Genomic DNA, 21,172 nt, shown 5'->3' on the forward strand with positions numbered 1-21,172 from the left:
AAAGCTGTGGGGAGGTGGGATTTATTTTAGTATTACATCTGCTGGGGAGTACTTGTAACTTTTTGCCTGTTTGCAAGAAGAAGTACTCTATAGCAAAAATTAAATTATTAGCTTGTGGACTGCAGAAAGTAGGAGGGTCGCTTGGTTTTGGGGCTTGCGAAACAAACCATTTAAAAAAAAAGCAATCGGAACACTTTGCACTTGGAGTAAATATTACAGGTTTTGTGAGAGGGCACTGTATTTGCCATGCAGTACCAAGGGGTCAAACCTCCTGTCCGAACTGCAAATGGGGCATCAAAACGGCCAGGATATGAGCTGCAGTAACACACCTTGCATGGGGAAGTCCTTTCACAGAGGTCTGGATCGCAGGGGTGCCTTAGGAGAGCGTGGGCCAGAGGACCTCTGTATGGGTCTCCTCGTGCAGATTGGGCACCCAGCTGGAGGATCTCTAGGACAGCCAAACGCGTGGCTATCCGGACCCACCTCCCCACTTTTCCCTTACCCCCTGGGACCAGCCTCATCTCAAAGAAGGCTGGGGGAAAGGAGGCTGCAGGCTACAAGAAAGGTGTGAGTTACCTTCTCTGTTACTTCCTTTGTTACCTCGTCTAAGGATTGCCAGGCAAAAACCATCTCCTGTTCCTATTTCTTCCCCAAAAGCAACCCCAAGTACATGAGTAGGGTGTCCCCAGGGGACAATCCTCCCCCACAGGCAAAAGGCCAGCGGAGAAGGGATCACTGTCACAGCAAGAATCAGTCTCTGGACACACTGTCATGCTGATGGGATGTTAGAAGCCTGCTAGTTTCATCCTGTGGCAGTTCTAAGTGCAGATTCTGAGTGCCTATTCCCCCTGGGGACTCTTGACCTCAGAGAGCTTTCCTGCTTTTCTACAGAACCCTTTCCTCTCTGAGATGGAATTGTTCTACAGAAAATCAGGCCAGCTATTAGTTTAATAGCTTAAATGTTAGATGCTACTTGAAAGACAACTTTCTCTGGATTTGCAATATGACCTGTGATTTGACATCCAGAAGGTTAATGCCATTGCATGCGGCTCAAGACTGTGGGTAGCTGGCTGGCTGGCTGGCTCCGCTGCCACAGATTAAAACCTGGGGATCCGCACGCAGCAAAAGCTCTCTTGTGCATCAACAGGAGTCTCCCACGAGTACAATGAGTTGCATTCACCCTGACACACAAGCACACGGAGATTCATCTACAGGCAAGCAACACGCCTACATACACATAAGTCTGTATGTAAATACAAATATATGTTTACATGCATATTTGTGTGTGCTTGCATGTATTCATGTATGTGTAGCTATTAAAACTCTGGGTCACAAGATACAGGGAACGGCAGACTGAGTAATCTCAGAGAAAAATGCCAGCAGAACTGCTGTGTGACCCTCCCCGTGAATATGATGAGGAGTACCTGGAATTGGAAGGAGTCGCTCTCTACTTCAGATCCAGAGTGCCTGTACCACACAACGCCTTCGTTGATGTCCTGCTGGGTAAATGAGGTCGTAGGTGAGGCTGCTCTTCCATCAGGCAAAAGCTGCCAGGAGTCTGCTGGGCCATCTGCCGGCATTGGGACCAGAAGCACCACTTCACCTGGGAAAAGCAAAGAAAAATAGTCAGGACACAACTTGTCAGAAAACAAGGAGGAACAGATGTCTTTTCACGAACTAATGAGCATTCAAGACAAATGTCCACCCAGTCTTAGTTTTTTTCCATCTAGTGTGACTAACAGAAATAGCAGCAGAGCTCCTAAAAACTACTAATGGCCTTCGCAACATCCCACTGACACAGGGAAATTTTATCTCCTGTTTTGGCAAAGGGCAGATCAAGTAACGCGTGCAAGTACACAGAAGAAATACACAGCCAAGCAAAGAACAGGATCTCCAACTTTAAACACCCAAAATGTCGTTCTGCCCACTGACCAGCCCATTTCAACCTTGAAGTGTGCCCGTTTGATAAACTGAGCAGAAAAACAGACGCAAAGGACATGTCTCACTTTCTGGAGCTCCTGTGAAGGGACAAGAGAGAAGTGAGACATAATCAGGGTTAAAAAGCATTGCAGCAGACTATTCATCTTCCCCTCAAGGGTACGACTTAAGTATCAGAATACAGCATACTAATTTTTTCAAGGTCAGCTCTTTTCTAGCTCTTTTGGGTATTTATTATGCCAGAAAGTATACTCAACCGACTTCTCTGAACAGAAATCTTCAACTGAAAAAGAGCTCTTGAACAGATGTAGCAAAGGACCCCTGTATCATAGGCTGTATAGAAAGTCTGCATGCCCTGGTTTGTAGCTCTTACTCCAAAGAGTATGTAGCTTTTATATCTCTAACATTCAGCTTATTTCTGATTTTTGTATTAGAAATGGATTCTCAGCTGGCCTGAAACATCGCTGGCTTCATTGCAGATATGAGAGAGAAGAGCAGGATGGGGGCATGTCCCACTGGTTGTCAGCTTTCCTCACAGATGCCTGCAAGGGTTGGATTTTGATGTCACTACTCATGTTCAATAGACTTTAATCCAAAACCATCACTCAAAGAACCAAGTGCTACCCACCAAGAGAAGGGTATCAAAACCTTGGTCATCTATTTCATTCATGTGAACATTTTTCCTAACCACACACAAACGAAATTAAAACCTGACAAAGAGCTATAGTATCAAAATAAATGGTATATTTTTCTATTCCACAATGTAATTTACTTGTTTTGGAGTTAACACGTAATCTGCGAAAAAATTATACATTTCCCCTATCTTTACTATTCTTGACTATATATATAATTTAGCTGCCCTTTAAATGGATTGTTAGTTGCATATTGTGCTTTTCTACCAGTCTTTGAAAGTATCCCTCGCGGTTACCAATTCAGAAGCCACATATATTATAAGTCACTTCAACTCTCCTTACAGCATTAATCATTCTGTTATGCAAAATACCCATCATAAGCTCTCCCAGTTCATTTCCCAAAACCACCCTCAAACAGTCAGTGTAATAAAAAAATAATTCAGCAAGCTGAAATATCACACTTCCATTTTATCATCAAACTCTATGCTAATATTCCCTTATCAGCGCTCTAATTACATTCCCAATCTGATGCTTTTGCGCATGGGAGTTCACCACCTTAATCTTTCGTGTGATTTCTAAAGATGTTAATCACATCCCCAGAGGAGTTGGGGCCTGCAAGCTGTTTATCCCTCCCAAAGTAAGAGAAGAAACAATCGGAACATACAGCTGCTTTAAGCAAGATGTATGTCTGTGTGTCTTCTTATAAATTAATATTTAACGTGATCAGAAGGAACAACTCTGTGATGTTTACTTATATAATGTATGATTACCATTTCGTTTGAAACATCTTTTTTTTTTTAAATAGAAAAGCAGCTGTTGATAGGTTACACACTCGACTGTACAACTTGCGCGCACTCAGGGAATTAATTTCCAGAGCTGTCTAGAGGATTCAGGCGCTGCCGGTCTCATTCATTTTAAGAAGAGTGCACACTTGCATCACTTTTCATCGGCTTGAGGAATTTCACCCTCTGAGAATGTGTGTCACATGAAGCAGCTCAGGGTATAACAGTACCTACTCGTCTAGAAGTCAGTATTTTTTCCATGTAACAGAGCTGTGTTGAGGCATCCGGTGTGCTGGGAGGAGAGCCAGGGAAGCCACTGGTTCTATTTCTAGGGACAAAACAGGAGGTCCAGCATAAAGAGATCCTGAGAAAGATGAACCGCTTTCCAGTGCCCAGTTGCACAGAACCAAATCAAGCCCTGCAGAAGGAGGCGATCTGGACAGAGATCCTCCTTCCCTAATTGTATCGCTTTTGTTTGGTTTCAGAGTCTTGAAATAAAGGGCAATGAGCCTTCTTGGTCTGCGCACTTGCGCTACAGAAATGTAGCCCATTATTCTAAAGTGGTTTTCTTTCCTATCTAAATATCAAATGATGTGTTTTCTACAGGTATGAATATCTTTTCCATTACTCAAATACTAAGATAGGCAGATAAGCCCTCCTTGATTAAGGACACATTTTCTACATTTCTCTGTCTTATTTTTCCCCTCCCTTTCTGTGAAATAGTATTTTAGATAAAATTTTGAAGTTCATTGATTTCTACCGCCTATTCCTCACCTGCAGCTACAAACCCATTTGTGTTACTGCAAGTAATTACAGTAGAGATAATTATGGAGATACAAACACAGGATTATAAATTTTGGTTAGGGTTAGGCAGCAGGAGACAAGCTCCTCAGGGAAAAATTCTTGTTTTCATGTAAATGCTTATTAAAAATGAGAAGACAGTCCTTCATCTGCAGAAAACTAAAGGGGGAATACAAATTAATTACTTCTCTTCTAAATTGCAAAAATAACGTAATCTATGTTTTCATCAGGTACTGACAGCTGTTACGGAAACCAGCCTATCCTTACAGCAAAAGGCAAAAAAAAACAGCCCTGATGATGCTAAAGGGATCTTCTAATTTTATCCGGCTCACCAAATTAAAAGCAATGATATCATTTCATAGAAGTGCAAAATATATTATTTAAAGACATGGTTCTAGTGAAGAAAACAGTGGTGCTGAGCAGGAAAAGAACATTTTTATTTTCTGTCCATATTTCCTTCCCCTCCACATATGATGTCTTCTCTTTTCCATCCAGTTTCTCTCAGTTTGTACCTCAGCCACAAATCCCAGTACCTTCCACACTCCTCCTTGGCCTGGGTCCAGAAGATATTCTATAAGCTGCAGTCCTACGCATGGGGTTGCTTGTGAAAACTGTTACTCTGAGAGATGAGATCAGAGTCTCTCAAAAGGAATTTGGAGACAAGAATTATATACGGATGCAAATGTCACCAATTTCTGTTTGAGTCAATAACCCCTTCCATTAGCACAAATTAAATTAAATGTCATGGACTTTAGGCAGTTCTCCAGTTCTTCACGCTAAACTTTTGCTCAGCAGTTTCTAGAGGCTGATATTACTCTACGCTTCTCCTAAACCAGACATTCATTGTCGAATATTATCTTCTGGCAGTAAGATTCTGCTCTCACAAGGCTGTAAATCCACCAGAATTTAACTACCACTAGAGAAACACAGTTGCAGAAGTTCAGATTACTAGGCAGGACAGTAGTCCTTCATTACTTTGCACGTCCATTTGAATTGGAAAAAGATGAGGTCAGCAGCACTTATCAGCATAGTATTATAAGGAAATATTCCCTCAGATGCTATTTGTTGTAGGCAAAATACCATGGAAGAATCACATTCCCATAGGTCTGTGAAGAAGACCCTTTTCCCCAGAAGTAACCAGAACCGAACACTTTTATTTAGCGGATGGACACCTTGGGGCAGGTGGGGTGAAAAGCAACACCCTACAGCTGTTTTTTGACAAAACAACTCCAAAGGTATTTACCATGTCTTGGCTGGTCCTTGATGACGGTGTAGGTTACCTCGGAGTCACGGGCACCGGGTAGCTCGGCGTGCAGAATTGTCTTGGAGATCTGTAGCATGCCTCCCTGGGGCACCCAGACCAAGGAATTTGTCACCAGCTGAGGGCTTCTGTTATTCTGCATGCAGGGGGACAGCAGAAAAAGGCTTAACTGAATGTCAGCAATGCTGCGCTGATTGAAACAGATTGTCAAGTGAAAAGGATCAAGGAGAGCATTTTGGAATTTCTTATGCATTCAACCCTGGTTGTCTGCTTCAAGAAATGGTTGTGCATCCTTCACCTATATCCCTCAGACCCAATTCTCACGCTGTGGAACTGACCTTGTCCTCCAATGTTTCTAATTTCCTGACCATCAACCTTCTTGACCTCAGTCTCCCTCCATAATTCTGTCTTTTACCACCATCCTCATTCTCTCGCCGCTTGACTTTTGACAGGTCTTGACAGAACTGATCTCCACGGCACAGTGGAAAACTCACTACTATCAACATCTGGAAAGAAAAGTATCTGTCTACTACACTAGTTTGATCGGATCCACATTTTCTCTCACGTCTCTTCATTTTATTTCTAAAAATACACACCCTTCAAGGGTACTTATAGAACAACAGCTTCTTACCCATTCAAAAGTATCTCTCTACGGCACCTCCACTATCTTTACCCACATCTACAACTGTTATCACCTCTCCGTGAGCAAACCCAGGTTCAAGACCAACGTCAGGCTTTTCTACAAGATGGGGGAAAACTGACCTTAAGGGTAGGCAAATGCTAATGATGAACTTTGGCAGAAACATGAACTATGACAGTTTTCCATCCTTTGCTTGAACAGAAGCAGTTTAACATTCAGAAATGAGATACGCAAATTTCACTTAGTAACTACTGCACCAAATCCACATCGCATTTTTTGCTCAGTCAGAACTGTAGGAAGACTTTTAGATCAAATATCTTCTCTCTGTGCGGGGACTTACACCCTTGGTCAAGTCATCTCCTAACCACTTTTGTAAAACTGAAGTCTGCCTGAGCATCCGTCAAAGTCTTTTGCTACTTGGTGGGTTTTCTGACTTTCAAATTATTCCTGTGGCTTTTTTTCCAAATGAATGTTTATTCAATATTAATACAAGATTCCTGAAATGCGCGTGTCAGGACTGGATGCACTACCATTTTCATATACTTCAGTAACACTGCTCTGGCATTTAAGGACTATATTAGCCCTTTTTCCCTCTAAATTACTTTGTTAGCTCATGCTCTGTTGGACAGGCCACCAAAATCCCTGTGACCTCTTCTGTGCCATGGTTCTCTCTTATAAGCCCAGTTGCTGGAAATGTGACTCCTCTTCTTGATTTCTGCAGATTCACCTTGAAACTGGCTGTGGTGAACTGCATAATCAGTCAAAATCCTGACTGCTCCATATAAGTGATCATCTTCCTCCTCATTTACTACTCCACATAATCGTGTGTCACCCCAAAACTGACAAACAACTCATGACTATGTTCTTCTGAACCTGCAGCAGAGAGAGTAGAGAGAGCTAAAAAGATGTTTGTGAAAAAGAATCACGTTAAAGGATGATTTCCCTTCTCCATTTTGACGTGCCTGCTGAGCAACTTTCACCCGTTTAATTTGTACTATGCTTATTTTGCACAGTGTTAATTTTTAAATGCTGTATGATCTTACATCGTGTCAAGAGTCTCCCAGCACAATGGTTGCTTTATTTTTTTTAAAGAATAGTGAAGCAGAAAACCAGACCCTGTGCCGGCCAAGAGAACCGTGCCCATGTATATGATAACTTTCCTCTGACCTTATCGATTCGATCACATGATGACACATATAGGCCTAGCAAAGCATAACTCTGGAACAGGAGACAAACTAAAAAGGTCAGAAAGGTCCCTGGATTTATTGTGTAAGGAGAGAAAAGAGAGACTAGCCACACTTCAAAGAATGACAGGCAAAATGCACTGTTTGAAAAGAAAATATTTCTAAGTGAATGCTAATTAAACACAAGGTCATGAATTTGCTATAAACGTGGAACCCTCGGGCTTTTCGGTAACTAAATGATTGAATGTTCCTTCACTGGCCACATTAAACCAGTCCGGCATTTTGTAATACCATTTCCACCCAGCTTTGATGCTGCGATCCTGCTTGTTAATAAGAACACATTCGTGAGACACCTCTCTTTGCTTGGCAATCTTTTTAAAAATATACTTGGCGACAAGCTGTTGTCTGATCTGAGTGCTCACCCTGTGTCCAGCAACACAGCCAGAATCACATTAGATTTTGGGGTTTTTTTACTGATATCTGAGCACACAGTTAGCAAACTGTGGGAATGAATTCACAGAACAGGAGAAGTGTTATCAGAGAGCCCGGGGAGGCTACCATGCTCCCTGGTCCATGCTTCGGCTACCTGCTCCCAGGTAGGGCAAGATGCAGTGCCTTGCACATATCTGGGAGACCTCCCTTAGCTGGATCTCCTCTAGAGGTCCAACACACCCCTAAAATAAACATCTTTTGTCTTTTTCCTGCATTCCGCCTAGCCTCTCGGAAAAGAAAGGCTTCCATATCCCATCAGCAATGGGCAGGTGACATGTGGGTAGGTCTGACCTCCTCTGACTTACAGTACATAGCCTGCGATGGTATTTTCCGGGGCATAGGCTCCTTATTCCCCATTGGAGCACCACTGGTAGTGCTCTGCCAAAAACGAAGCACCAGCAGGTCTCAGGTTAACTTCACAGAAGCTGTAATTGTTAGAGAAGGTCAATAAAAATATACAGCAGTGCAAATCATTATTAAGAGCTCTCAAAATAGAGGCCAGCTGTTCAGACTGCAGTAGGTCAAATGAAGTGTTTGGACGGGGGCAAATAGGGCTAGCAGGCTGCTAGCAACCAAAGGGACTAAAAAAAGCACCTTGCAGAAAACAAGGCACACCTGTTGTGAAGAAACAAAACCCCCCAATTCATAATACTTGGAAGGTTATGTTGTCCTTCATTTGTGTTTTCACACTTTCACGGCAGTGCTCCTATGAATTAGTGTCTAAGAATTATACTGCCTGAGCCCACTGAAGAGGAATCCTAAAAACGTCCTTTCACACCAGGACTGACTATATAAAACCATCCGGCAGCACATTCTAACAAGCTCCGTGTACTCTGATAAGTAACGTGGTTAAAAAAACCACACCTTGAACTCCCACACCTCCAGCCAGGGTCCTACCAGGCTCTTTAGCAATCTTTGGATGTAAACTAAGGGGGGAAAAAAAAAAGCACCTTTGTGTGTGTGTCTCAACAGCACCTTTTCAGAAACAAACCCTGCACGTGTTTCAGCTCCCAAGGCTACTCCACAACGATGATAATTAGGATGAGGCAGGAGCTGGGTACCTGCCAGCTCTACCCTCATACTAAAAGCCGCTCTGCTCTCACCCCTGTCACCACCTTCATTCTTCTCTGTAGCCAAGTGCTGCACAGAGACGCTTGGAAAGATAATGAGAGACAAGGGAGCACAAAATTGTCTAATAAAATAAACTATACTCAGCAATTCACCCTCACTGGCATTTACACGAACCCGCTTAATCAATAGCAAGAAAAATAAAATGGGTTACAAACAATGCAGGGTAGTGTCCAGGCATTTTTACAGTCCTGCTGATCTTACACAGGCTCCTTAGGGCCACGTAAGCGATCTGGGTAAAGAAACCACAGGCAGGGCTGCTCTTATTCCAGGAGTCTAATAACTCAGCACCAGCCTTGAAAGCGACCCCTTTTTCACTCCCAGACTGATGTGTGAGTCATGTCACTAATTATCATTAATTACTACCGCAGCTTTAGGAGCACCCGCAGGGTCCAAATGGGATCAGTCCCTCCTCGTGCTAACCTCACAGCCGCACGTAGCACTTGTGGACCTTACTTAAAAGTTTCATGCCCAGCTTGCTGTGAAAGGCATCTAATGCAGCAGAGAAGAGGACAAAAGAGGGCTAATACCATCTCCTCCTAACTCCATTTCACAGAGTGGGAGCACTCAAAGATTGTGTAATTCTCACATCCATACATAAAAAGACTGCAAACAGTGGACTACTTCTCTGACAGCTCTATTTTTCATTACTCTCTCACATTAACTAAGGGATAAGGGAACTTTCAGCTTTGCTTCCTTCTGTTTTATTACAGTACCACAATACCACAACTGAAATGCTTGCAAGCACTTCAGCAACTTCATTTTTTTCAAGGCTCCACCACATACACCGTTATGTATTTCATGCCTTGTTTGGCTGGGGATTGCTTCATAAACAAATAGAAAAGCACCACTGATTCTAATTTTACTGCTGTAATCTCTATAAAATTTAATATAAAGTGCCACTTCACGTCCAAATACAGAAGAGACAAACAACCGTTATTTCATTATGAACTGCAATAAAAGCAAGAAACAAAAATTAAAATACTTAATAATTTCTGAATGTAGGTATCTGTGCCCTGCCCTTGGGGAAGTTATCAAACAGAAAGACGCATCAAGTGAAAGATTTCAGTGGAGCAACGCTGAGTGAAGAGCAGAGATCCTGACCTTGGGAGACACCACCACCACCGAAATACCAGTGATACACTTATTACCCAAGTTGTTTAGTTCATGTGTGGTCCTTTTGTGTCTCCCATCACAGTCCCATTGGCCCACTGACTGGTTTGCCTGTCTCATCAGCCCTCTCTCCCCGCCATCCACTCATTTTCTAATTCACTGCCCTTACCAGTGCAAAACTCTCACCTGCAACGCCAGAAAATCTTATTATCAAATAATTGTGGACTTTGAATTGTCAAAGGTGCACAATTTGAGCTGAACTGTTCCCGTCGCAAACCAAAAATTCAGGTGACCTCCAAAACTCAATCAATCCACTACTTTCTCCTGTCTCTGACGGCAGCCTGTCGGTAATGCAGGATTAGTGACACCTCAGGGACACAGCGATACTTCTCCAGACTTCTAATTTGCTCGCGAGGGTTTATGTCACAGCACATACCTTGGGAGCAACCTTAATGTGGAACAGGATGTTCTGGAAGTGGTACCCGTCGTTCACTTGCAGAAGAACTGCGTCATCCCGGGTGTCAGAGCCATCGTGAGCGTAACGCAGAAGTCCGTCGGCAAGGTCATCCAGGTGGAACATGTGGACCGCAGAAGCCGAGTCTCCAGGAGATTTGATCAGTCGCCCGTGACGTGGAGGCTCTAAAACCATCAGCACAACGTCCTGGGGATTGTCACTGTCTCTTACACCAAGCAACAGTTCTGTTATAGTTCCAGTTTTCCCTCTGTGGACAACAAGGACCTCATTTCTGAACACATACGGGGCCTGAAACACAAAAACAGCTCTTAGGTGTTTGCTAAACCTTAGCAATTTGATCACGATCAAAGTCCGGAATGAAAAATGTGCGGTTAAGGAAACTAGCTCACTGCATCCCTGGAAACCTCCTATTTCTAAGCAGCAGAGACTCAGTCTCCACACTTTCACCCCCAGTGGGCAGATCTAAGAATATCTAGTATTTTAGACTGATTTCGTTACATTAAAAGAAGATTCTCAAGCCACAGCAAGCTTAGGAAAGGAAAAAAACTTAGGACATTTATTTAGAAAGCAATTTAGTTATCAGCTAGAGCCTGTATTCCCTTTGCTGTCTGCATGGATATGAGACAAGGGACACAGCTCTGCCTTATTACCATCCATGGAAATTCCAGCTATTTTGGAAGCTCTACATGTTACGTGCATGGCTGCAGGCCCAACTGGAACGCGGGCACCTCAGATGCTGAAGATTTTTATCTGTGACTAATCAGTTCAGGGTGGGCTGGGGATGGAGACACACATTATCCCTGTGTATAACCTAGAGCTTCGACAACTTTGACATCTTTCAGAGCACTGATGCTTGAGAGAAAGACCCCACACAACCTGTGTGCCCACGTTATCTGTTTAAAATGAGTTGCAGAGAGGATAAAAAAGGAAGTAAGGAAGAATGCCAGGAGAGGGAGAATAACCTACGCAGGATACTAATAGCAATGAGCCAAACCGAGAGGCAGAAGCTTGAATTAATGCTTCTAAGTAGAAATGCGTCAATCAACTAACACCGAAGGACGTGCTTTTGCTTGTCTCAAACTGCTAAAGTCCATCTCAAAGACAGCAAAACTGGGTGTCGTCAGCATCATTATTTATTTATTTTCAAAGACTCCACACAGCCTTATTCATCCTAGGACGAAGATCAGCTAGAGTCCACATTTCTGCTGGTTTAAATTAGTTCCCTAGTTCTTTGTTGTCAAGGAAGTTTAAATCTGCAGTCTCTATTGATCCCAATAAACATCATTTGCCATCAGTAGTACCTGGCCTCGGGAGGGGGGTGATCCCGCAGAGACAAAGTCAAAGCCCTGGGAACATTCAGCAGAGAGCTAACTGCTGTCATCTCACCTCCTTATCAGGCTTATTGAGGATCGGCAGGCAAAATTCCTATTATTAAACCTCACTTATGTATTCTGGGGCAGCGACTGCAGCTCTTACTTAGGTGAATGTCCTACTGAGGTAAACAAGAGATTAGACTGAGCAAAGATTTCAGCACCAGCCAGAATCAATATATACGCAACAGGATCAAAATCCACAGTTTGTCTCACACTAAAGGACAAACTACAACACTTCTAATTTCCAGAAGTTAGGGACTGACTAATATGGAATACAATGATTAAAAGCAACAAAGCGCAATTAAAAAAAATTAAAATTCCTAACCCTGAAGCTACCACCTCTCTAGGTCCCCAAACCGGAAAAAATCCAAGCAGCACAAAGTCTCAAGATTGTCAGAGAACCACAGAAGTTGTGCATCTCAGGAAGAGTTGTTTCCTGTAAGGAACACGAGATACATTAAATTGGAGACCCCCCGCAGGCCCCCAGCATGGTATGCAGTGAGCAAGTCAGCAGCTCACCATGTTTTTGAGCTGCTGGCTACATCCTACTACACTCAGCATGAAGCACAGAAGAGCACCAGCACCTTCAGACACAAACCCATCCACCACCGCAAGGGTTAAAAGAAATTAATTTCTTCAATTACTCATTGTGAGAGTGGACGCTGAGTCAGGCTTGTAGGCAGGAAGGAGTAAGCACTAAAAGAGAAAGGATGATAGCCAGATTTCCAGCTACAGTTTTAGCGAGCCACTTAATGCCCCTCTGAGGATGTAAATGGGCCTTAAGAGCAGCAGACTCCCATTTGCACGTTCAAGTTTCTTTACACTGCTAGAATACGCCAAGTAGCCACAACAGCCTCAGGTCAAGCAAAGCTATCTGATGTGGCTTCCAACTAGACATTTTGACTATGGAAAAAGCTCAGTGCAAGCTGCAATGCCTCCTTGGAAACCTGGACCCCGTTCAAGTTGAGTCCATGGTGAACTCGCTGCCAGCAGGACCAGCAGCAAGCGGGAAAATGGGCCGGGCAGCGCCAGCACATCCACTGCCCTCGCAGCAGCGTCAGAGGAACACCTGCAGCTTGAGCGGGAATCAAAGCCTGGCCGGAGGGATGTGATGATATGACCTGCTGACAGGCTGAGCTTGGCACACGCAGCTAGGCTGGGCTTGAACAGCTCCTCCTTTCTGTAATGCTGTGCCCTCTCCCTTCGTGTTTATCTTGCGCATCTCTTCATACCTTGCCTTTTAGAGAGCCTACCCTTAGAGGAGTCACAAACGTACTGCCTGTACACCACCTCTTGGGTGACGCCCCTCCACGACAATGTGCTACAGACTTTAAATAACAATAACATGAGAGACATGGACACTTAACAGTACCATCAACTTGCCTAGAAGTGGTGAGCAGTTTAGGAAACGCACTTTAAATAGCTCATGCTGATTTAATTCCCAACTGTCCTAGAAGAGAGCATTTAAGTAAATGCTCTTGACCGTCAAAGCATCCCTACCATAGGGATCAATCATCGTTCAATCGCCCTGCAGTAAGAGACTGAACTAGACCATCTGCAGATCCAAAGAATAATTTAAACAGTAGGGACTCCTTAGCCCTCACTGATAATTGCTCTATGATTGCACAGCTACAATTCCCTGCACAAGCAAAATTACACGGGCCAGCTTCTTCAGTCACTTACCCCAACTCCAGTTCTTCCACAGGACTCCTGGCTGCCTCTCAACTAAGTGAGAGTTGAGTCTAATTTGCCTGACCTGAGCTCTGGTTTAAGTTCTGCCCAGCTCCTTTGTTATCACTGCAAGAAGCCAGGGCTCCAAACGGTACAAAATTTGTGGTTGTTTCCAAGCTTTGTTATATTACCTGTGTTGAAAATGCTTCAATGTTGACCACCGTAGGATGGGAGAACAACTGTTGATCGCTCACCTTCAAGGAAAACTGTCCTTTCCTAAACAAGTCCCCAACAAGCCAAAATACAGGATAATATAAATTAATGAAATGCTCTTGCAGGACTCAATAACGATGAAAATATAATATATTCAGTAAAAATGACTAGCTTAGTGACAGAAGCTTCAGCTCAAGTTTTTTTAATTACATTTTTATAGTATTTTTTCTGAAGATTCACAACAGTCACAACATGTAATAAAATACCTTTAACTATGTAATAATATACCCTCATTTCCCTTTAACTAATGTTACCCACATAGGATGGCATCTCCAAGATCAAGTACCGATTCTAAATGTCAGCTACTTGCTGCTAAAGAAAGATGTCATTTATCTGGCTTCGGAACAGAAGCTCCCGCTTTTCAGCATTTTTGCTTCCTATTTACTTTTCAATAATGCCACCCAGTAACCTTGAACATAAAGTAGCTATGTTTCTCAAGACAAGATCCTGACATTTCATTGCGACTACCAGGCAGACAAAAAAAAAAGCATGATACAGAAGCACATGCCTTAAGTCTAGTGAACATGAGCTAACCCTTGGCATCAGAAGGACACCCTGAAAGTCTTATTGAAAACAATGGATCGAAGAACACCCTAATATATACAGGCAGAAATTTAGAACAATTCCACTGGTATCAGTCTAGTCCCAAGGCTTTACGGTGATGTAAATCAAGTGTGAAACTTGGCAGGATGACTGGCTTATTGCCTGGCAGCAGGAAAAATCTGCTTCCTTGCAACATGCTTGCAGTGTGAGCAGTGCCAGCTACTAATCACCGCTAATTATCCCAGGACACTAACGGAGCTCATACTGCAGGCAAAGAAGTAATGGCTGAATGCAGATTCTGCTGCAGAGGATAGCGGCGACATCATTTGAGCATCTTCCTGGGAGTATCAAGAAATTGTTCTAAGAACCAGACTAATATGCCAGCTTTAAACCCACAGCAGAGTATCCTGAAGTTGAGATAGACTCCTGCACCCCCGAAGCACAACAGGTTTGGTAGCTGGGTCACAGTGACTTCTTAGACCATAAATAGAGAAGTTTTGCACTGTCATTTATACTATGGTACAGTATAAGTACGTTGGTAATATTGGTAAGATACGTCAATTATTGTTAACTCTGAAAGAAGTTTCAACAGAGTCACCTGGATTTCTCTTTGCTGTGCACAAAGCGGACTCTCTTCTCCTTCACATCCTTGCAGCTGAAGTGGTCGCCTTTGCTCAGCTGCACGTCTGTCCCACTCACCACCATCACTAGCCTGCCGTTGGAGGGAGTGCTGTCGATACGGAACGAGAGCTGTCCTGTGTCACCATCCAGATCACACACACCCAGTAAGGAGAGGTCGAGGGGCTTTACCCCACCAATTCCTACTGTGAGGGTACTGTTCACATGGAAGCTCGAGGGATGCTTGCTGGCTAAAAAGAAAGACGGGAGAAGTATTACCGAATGAACTGCAGCCATGGGCTGTGTTAGCATCTTGCCTGTCAGTACCATCTCTTGGATAACAGACCAGACCTTTATAATGCCCTGTTCATTACTCACCTAGGAGGACAACCACCATCGCAAGAAGAACTGCCATCCACCCCAATCCCCACTATGATTTTGAGAGGCTTCGGCAAGTCACTTCCCATCTTGAGCTCCCCATCACAAAACTCAAAGCTAACATACGCTGGCCTGCCCTGCAGAGGGACTAGTAAATCTTCATTTAGAACAAAGAAAAGATAACCAAGTACTACAGTTGATTTAGCAAGGGATTTCCCCCAAGATATTTTCTCATTTGTTTTACGTTGATGATAAATGATGCTGCGATTGGCAAGACGCGCCTCCACACCTAACTAGGTAACTTCACCTAGAAAACCACGCACATGCACATTTTATGAAACAAAGAAGTTGGAGAAAAATAGCCGCCAACTTTTAACAGTCGACACGAAATTGCACAAAACTGAATTCCAAAAATGCCACTGAATGAACGCTACTTCTGGCCTTAAAATCTGCTGGAAGCCTGCAAGTTCAGTTGCTTTATCATAAGAGACGCTCACCTTCCTCACACTTTCTGGTCCACGTGTTGCCATAGAAACCCTGGCCACAGGCAGCAACACAAATCTTATTCTTCAGAAACGTGGTGCTGTCACAGAGGTGGCACAGGCTGTCACTGTCACACTCCAAGCATCCAGGAGGACAAGCTGAATCGGATGGAAAGCACAACCCCACTGAGACACCGCAAAAACAACGCAGCCACTGGTGGACAGAGCTGTCCCCGGGGGTCAGAACAGAAACACCACTGCTGTTTGTGTCTTACCTACCTGACAGAAATAATCAAAAAGAAGGGGCAAAGAGTTGAGATAAAAGAGTCGTTAGGAAGCTCCTTCCCCATTTGACCACCGTTTCCCATTGACTACAGAGAACCTGAAGATAATCTTCCAAATGGAAGAAACATGTTTTTAAGTAACTGGTATACCAACTTGAAAAAGAATACTCCAAATACACATTCAATTCCTACGCAGCTTGTTAACCCACAAATACAACTGAAACCTTTCTAAAAATGTGGTTTTAATACCTGTTTTTTATATACAGTATGCATACACATAAGCAAACACACCAGCAGCCATCTACATTGAATCTCATTCCTCCTGAATGAGGCATGTCTAAACGTAGATATAGCCTGTTATCTAATTCTCAAGTTGACTGCATCACCTCAACAGCAAGTTTAACACAGCATCCAAGCGCTTTCTCTTCACCCCAGCCTCGGAGAGAAAAAGCAGTGTACAGAACACAGACTACAACCCTGGGCCCTCTCCACCACATCACCCTCGCTTTGCTTACCTGTGCACTTTCGCTGTGCGTGGTCTGCATAATACCGCATCCCACATTGGTGAACACAGTAAGCGTCCAAGAGGAAAAGTGGGGCTTCGCAAAGGCTGCACTCATCTGGTTGGCGACAACGAAGGCAGTGTTGATCACACCCTAAAAGTCATACATAAAGAGTTCAGCTCAACACTGCGTTCAACGGCATCCTGCGCTGCCCGCAGGAACCACAGCTCTGTTGCGTGTGTGTGCTGGAGGGCAGCGAGAGATCTGAAGCTAGAGCGTGCCTTCTGAACGCAAGACATGCACAAACTGGAGACAAGCAGGGAAACATGTTGGCAGCAGTGATCAGAAGTAACGCTCAAGAAGAACTCACTCTGGCATGTGTCTGATTCCTTGTAGAAAGCTGCAGGGCACTGTTCCACACAAGCTCCTTGATGGAGAACGTAGCCCTCCATACACTGCAGGCAGTCGGTCCTCTGGGGACCTTTACAAGCGTTACAGCTCCAGTCACACTCTGGAAGAAAAAAAAGTCAACGCAGGGCAGCCATTTCTGGGGTGTTCCTCACCCTATACAAGTGCTTAGCACTTGGGTCTACAAGTTACAGGAATACAAGCCCTGGGAGCAAAGAACACAGTAAAAACTGTTAAAGAGATACTAAAAAAAAAGGCAAGCATGATTTGTACCGAGCGACTTATTGCAACTCAAGATACGGGGTTTTTCCCCCCCCTCTTGGACTTAACATGTTCAAACTACATCAGATTTGAGCAGCCTTGCCTCTTGTGCAGGACTCGGACCTGCTAACGCTGGCACAGTTTTGTTGCCCACAAAGCCTGACTTTATCCCATAAGTAGCCGTGCTCCTTTTCTGCCAACTCCAAGTTTGTTGCTCATTAGCAATGATCTACCCCGCTGCATCAATCTCATGCTTTCAAACGACTCTGACCAAAAGAAAATGAAATCGTTGTCCCTCACAGCCCAAGTGCCCCTCTGGACAGTACACTGGCCAGAAACAGACTGGATCCAACTGGGACCAGATCTGCCTTCACGTGCCCTTGTACCATCTCCCCTCCGCTCTTTGGCAGAGTCCCAACCATGCACATGTGCCCAAGGACTACTCAGGCTGCCAACGCTACTGTTTGTTTCTTGGTGGCACTTAGAGGGTCCGTATCAGCAATTAATGACAGACACACTTGGCTGATGAGACAGACAAATGGGCAAGAGCAAGAAGGGGGCAAACAAGGACTCCTTGAGGTGAGCTGAACTACTCCAGTCCATGCAGCACGTCCAAGACAAAGCCAGGACAAGCGTCCTGCCTCGTTCCAACACCCTAAACACCTAAACAATGTCACCTCTCTGAAGAACCGCAATGTTAAGGGGACAGATGCTACTCAGTTAAGCTAGATTCAGGTACTGAGGCAGCCAGCTAGAAATGAACACTGAACAAGTCATTCGTATTATATCCCAGTCTTAGTGGTGTTAGCTGCAATAAAGCCACATTATCCTCACTTATTTCCATTATGGAACACTCTCCTTGGGAGTTCTGGAAATCTTTCAAGTCATGTGTCTTTTAAATCACTCCAAACTGTTGTTTCTGCAGTCAGCCGGTGATGCAGTATTTAATAAGACAGAGAGAAGCAGGTAGGTACACAAGGCCCTATAAGCACTCTAAAAAAGATTTAGCCTGGTAAGCTCACTCGTTATTCAGCTGACCCATGACTAAATGAATTGCTGGACCTGACCCCTGAAAAGTTTGCTGGCCGACTTACTACATCATTTACAAGAGAAGGATTTGCAATAATCTTGTTTCACTGAAAGGCTGAAGTATGTGACAGCAGACTGCCGAAAAAGAGAAAAAACTGTAAAAGCCTCGCAAGTGGTCTGTCACTGAACAAATCCCCCACCTCATACACACTTTTTAAAGCAGGCCACCTGCACGGATCCTGCTGCAATGTGATGGATTCTTAGCCAAGACACTTGCAAATTTTTTTTTCCTTTTTTCTTTAAACCAGCAATGTATTTTTTCACCTCTGCAAGTCTTGCTGGAAAAATCCAGATAATACTGCTGAGCACAGCTCTCATACTGGCATTCTCCAAATAACAGGACCTTAGCTGGATCTCTGCAAGACGTACAGCCGGTGGCGGATTCGCAGCTCAGGCACTGGCTGTTGCAAGCTGTGGAAAGACAAAGAAAATAACTGTAATTACTGATGCACCAGCCAACTGTACAAGAAAAAATGGTATTATCCTGTAGCATCGCTACTCCTCTTGTCCTCTTTGAGAGACACCTGTGGAGATTTCAGAGTTTTTGCTTCTTACATTCCTTTTCACAGCCTCCAAAATGTAAAAAGCCTTCTTCCATTTGGAACAGATTGTTATGTCTCCTCACACTGCCTCTTACTCTCCTCTGGACAGGTCAGGGTAAAACACTGACCTTGAATTCAAATCCCCAAATAAGAGCTTTCTCTGTCTCTGTTTTTCTTATTCTCTTTAAACAACCTGCGTTTCATATGATTCCAGACTTAACTCGCAGTGCACAAAGTAGGAGACCATAACAGACTGCTGCAATCCAGTTAGCAAACCTTGGTGGGACCAAAGGCCCGTTTAATTTCACTTCATGTTTCCACCTTTTTATTTGCACACAGTGTGAAATTTTGGAGCTGTAGGGAGCAAATAAAGATGCCAGGAAAAAATAATTCAGGGATTTACTGAATCTAGGATCCAAGTCCAGAGGTCCAGAATATTTCAACTCACCTCTTTGATGTCCAGGGTCTAAACTTCTCAGGAGGCTGTACTAACAGCCAAGTGTACTCAGCGCTGACGTCAGAGCTCGTAGTTAATTCACAGCAGAAGATTTAATAGCAATGTGCTATGAAAGACCAAAAAATATTTCCTAGCCCTTTGCCTATGCACTGAAAAGCTCGCCTCTGATTCTGGTGAGACGAAACTTTACAGTGTTTAAACTAAAGAATAAAGCATAGCTGGCCATTTTTAATGGAAAAAAAACCCAAACAAAACCTCTCATAGGATTTAGCACAATTACAGTTCAGGTGCTAAATACTGACACGTTACTTGCTAAATGTGGAATGCTAATTTAGTGATATGCTAATTGTGGAAATCCACTTCAATTTGCTTTTAATTGAAGACAGAGTTTTATAGCAACAAACCCTCAAAATATCGAAGTAAATGTGAAAATACCTATGTTGCTCTCATTGAAGCGAGGACCCAGTGCCCTTCAAAAGAGTTACGTGTTTCAGCTCATCTAAAAAATGTCACAGAAGGGCTGTATTTTATTGAGGTACAAGTGAATTTCTAACAAAATGTTTACCTAAAGAATCCAGCAGCTGTTTTTAGCCAGTCTGATTTCACTTAACTTAAGAATACTACATGGAAAAATTACTGTTTGTAGGTGTTATGAAAAGCCAGCTATTAAAAGCATGGTAAAACATTCTACATGAGGTCTAAATCTATAGAAATCAGGTTACCCACGGAGGCGTGCCAGAACGGTAAGCAAAAACTGTATTTGAAAGCAATGCTGTCTGCTTGTTTTATCAGCATGACTCCATATCTGCATTTTTAAACTCATGAAGAACTTGTTAAGCCTTGCACTGTTTCTTGGCCAGTGTCGTTCAGTTTAAAAATATCTCCGAGAGTCCATACATGCACTCAGCATCTCTCTGAACTTCATTCCAAACCTGAGTTCCTCAAAAGTGCAACGCGACTAAAATAAACGCTGAAGAGAGACCAAATTTTCTCAGCCTAACAGCCAACCTCCATTTAAACAATTTTCATTACCTGTAAGTGGTAGTTTTCCAGCAGCCCGGGATAGTTTATATCTACGTGGCTTATCAGCAGTACTTCACTTGAGAAGGCACAAGTGACACTTGGAATGACAAAAATCCAGTGCACCAACAGACTTCGCCTTGAGCCTCCTGCCACAAGGATTACGTACACTTCTTCAAAAGCCATTTGCAATAAGGAGATTAGAGTAGTTGAATTTGCTTGCAAAAATCTATTTGCATTTGAGCTACCGAACCAAATTCAGGAAGGGTACAGTCCTCAGGAACACTCCACTTCTACCGTGGTGTCCTGAGGGAGGAGTTATCGATAGGAAAGTTTTCACTAGAAAAGGGCATTTTAATTAGGAAGGGAGGTAGTCTGGTGTAGTTAGCGATAAGAGAATCCGTACTGTAGGAGAGAACAGTGAATATCTGGTAGAGCTTGTAGGAAACTAGCCAGGACAGTGAGAATCCCACGATTCCTTTTTTTATTAATCTTTTTTATTACATTCCTTTTTTCATTATTACTGAATAGCCTTTTTTTCTGTCAACGGAAGAATGGTACAAAGTCTTCCACCTATTTCCTTGAACTTATGCAAGGTGTCTCCACTTCTGCTGATAAGATGGAAAAAATAGTTTCCGGAGAACCATATATTTCAACAAAAGGCAAGTAAAGCTGACAACCGTATCAGCTTCCTCCTATAGGACCTCATCAGCAAACAAATTGGGTCGAGGTAGGATGACACTGATAGCTATACTCAGTGCAGTGCAACAGAGTTATTTTATCATAAATCAGGATAATTTATATCAGGGTAATGCAGGACTTAA

At 43.4% G+C, this 21,172-nt stretch overlaps 1 protein-coding gene across 2 annotated transcripts in view; it reads right to left on the minus strand.

The window, feature by feature from the left end:
- Nucleotides 1-21,172, minus strand: part of FRAS1 (Fraser extracellular matrix complex subunit 1) — a 171,233-nt gene that overhangs the window by 42,722 nt on the left and 107,339 nt on the right. For both annotated transcript variants that reach the window (XM_087736406.1, XM_087736405.1), the window contains 9 exons: nt 18,594-18,740; nt 16,942-17,082; nt 16,584-16,724; nt 15,800-15,943; nt 14,905-15,175; nt 13,682-13,766; nt 10,408-10,734; nt 5,397-5,550; nt 1,425-1,603 (listed from right to left, as the gene is read on the minus strand). In XM_087736406.1, coding sequence (XP_087592532.1) covers nt 1,425-1,603; nt 5,397-5,550; nt 10,408-10,734; nt 13,682-13,766; nt 14,905-15,175; nt 15,800-15,943; nt 16,584-16,724; nt 16,942-17,082; nt 18,594-18,740 — 1,589 coding nt within the window. The remainder of the gene's footprint in view (nt 1-1,424; nt 1,604-5,396; nt 5,551-10,407; nt 10,735-13,681; nt 13,767-14,904; nt 15,176-15,799; nt 15,944-16,583; nt 16,725-16,941; nt 17,083-18,593; nt 18,741-21,172) is intronic.

Source organism: Nipponia nippon, unplaced genomic scaffold, assembly GCF_047370975.1.
Source record: "Nipponia nippon isolate SJK-2023a ecotype South Korea unplaced genomic scaffold, ASM4737097v1 scaffold_6, whole genome shotgun sequence".
Lineage (NCBI taxonomy): Eukaryota > Metazoa > Chordata > Aves > Pelecaniformes > Threskiornithidae > Nipponia > Nipponia nippon.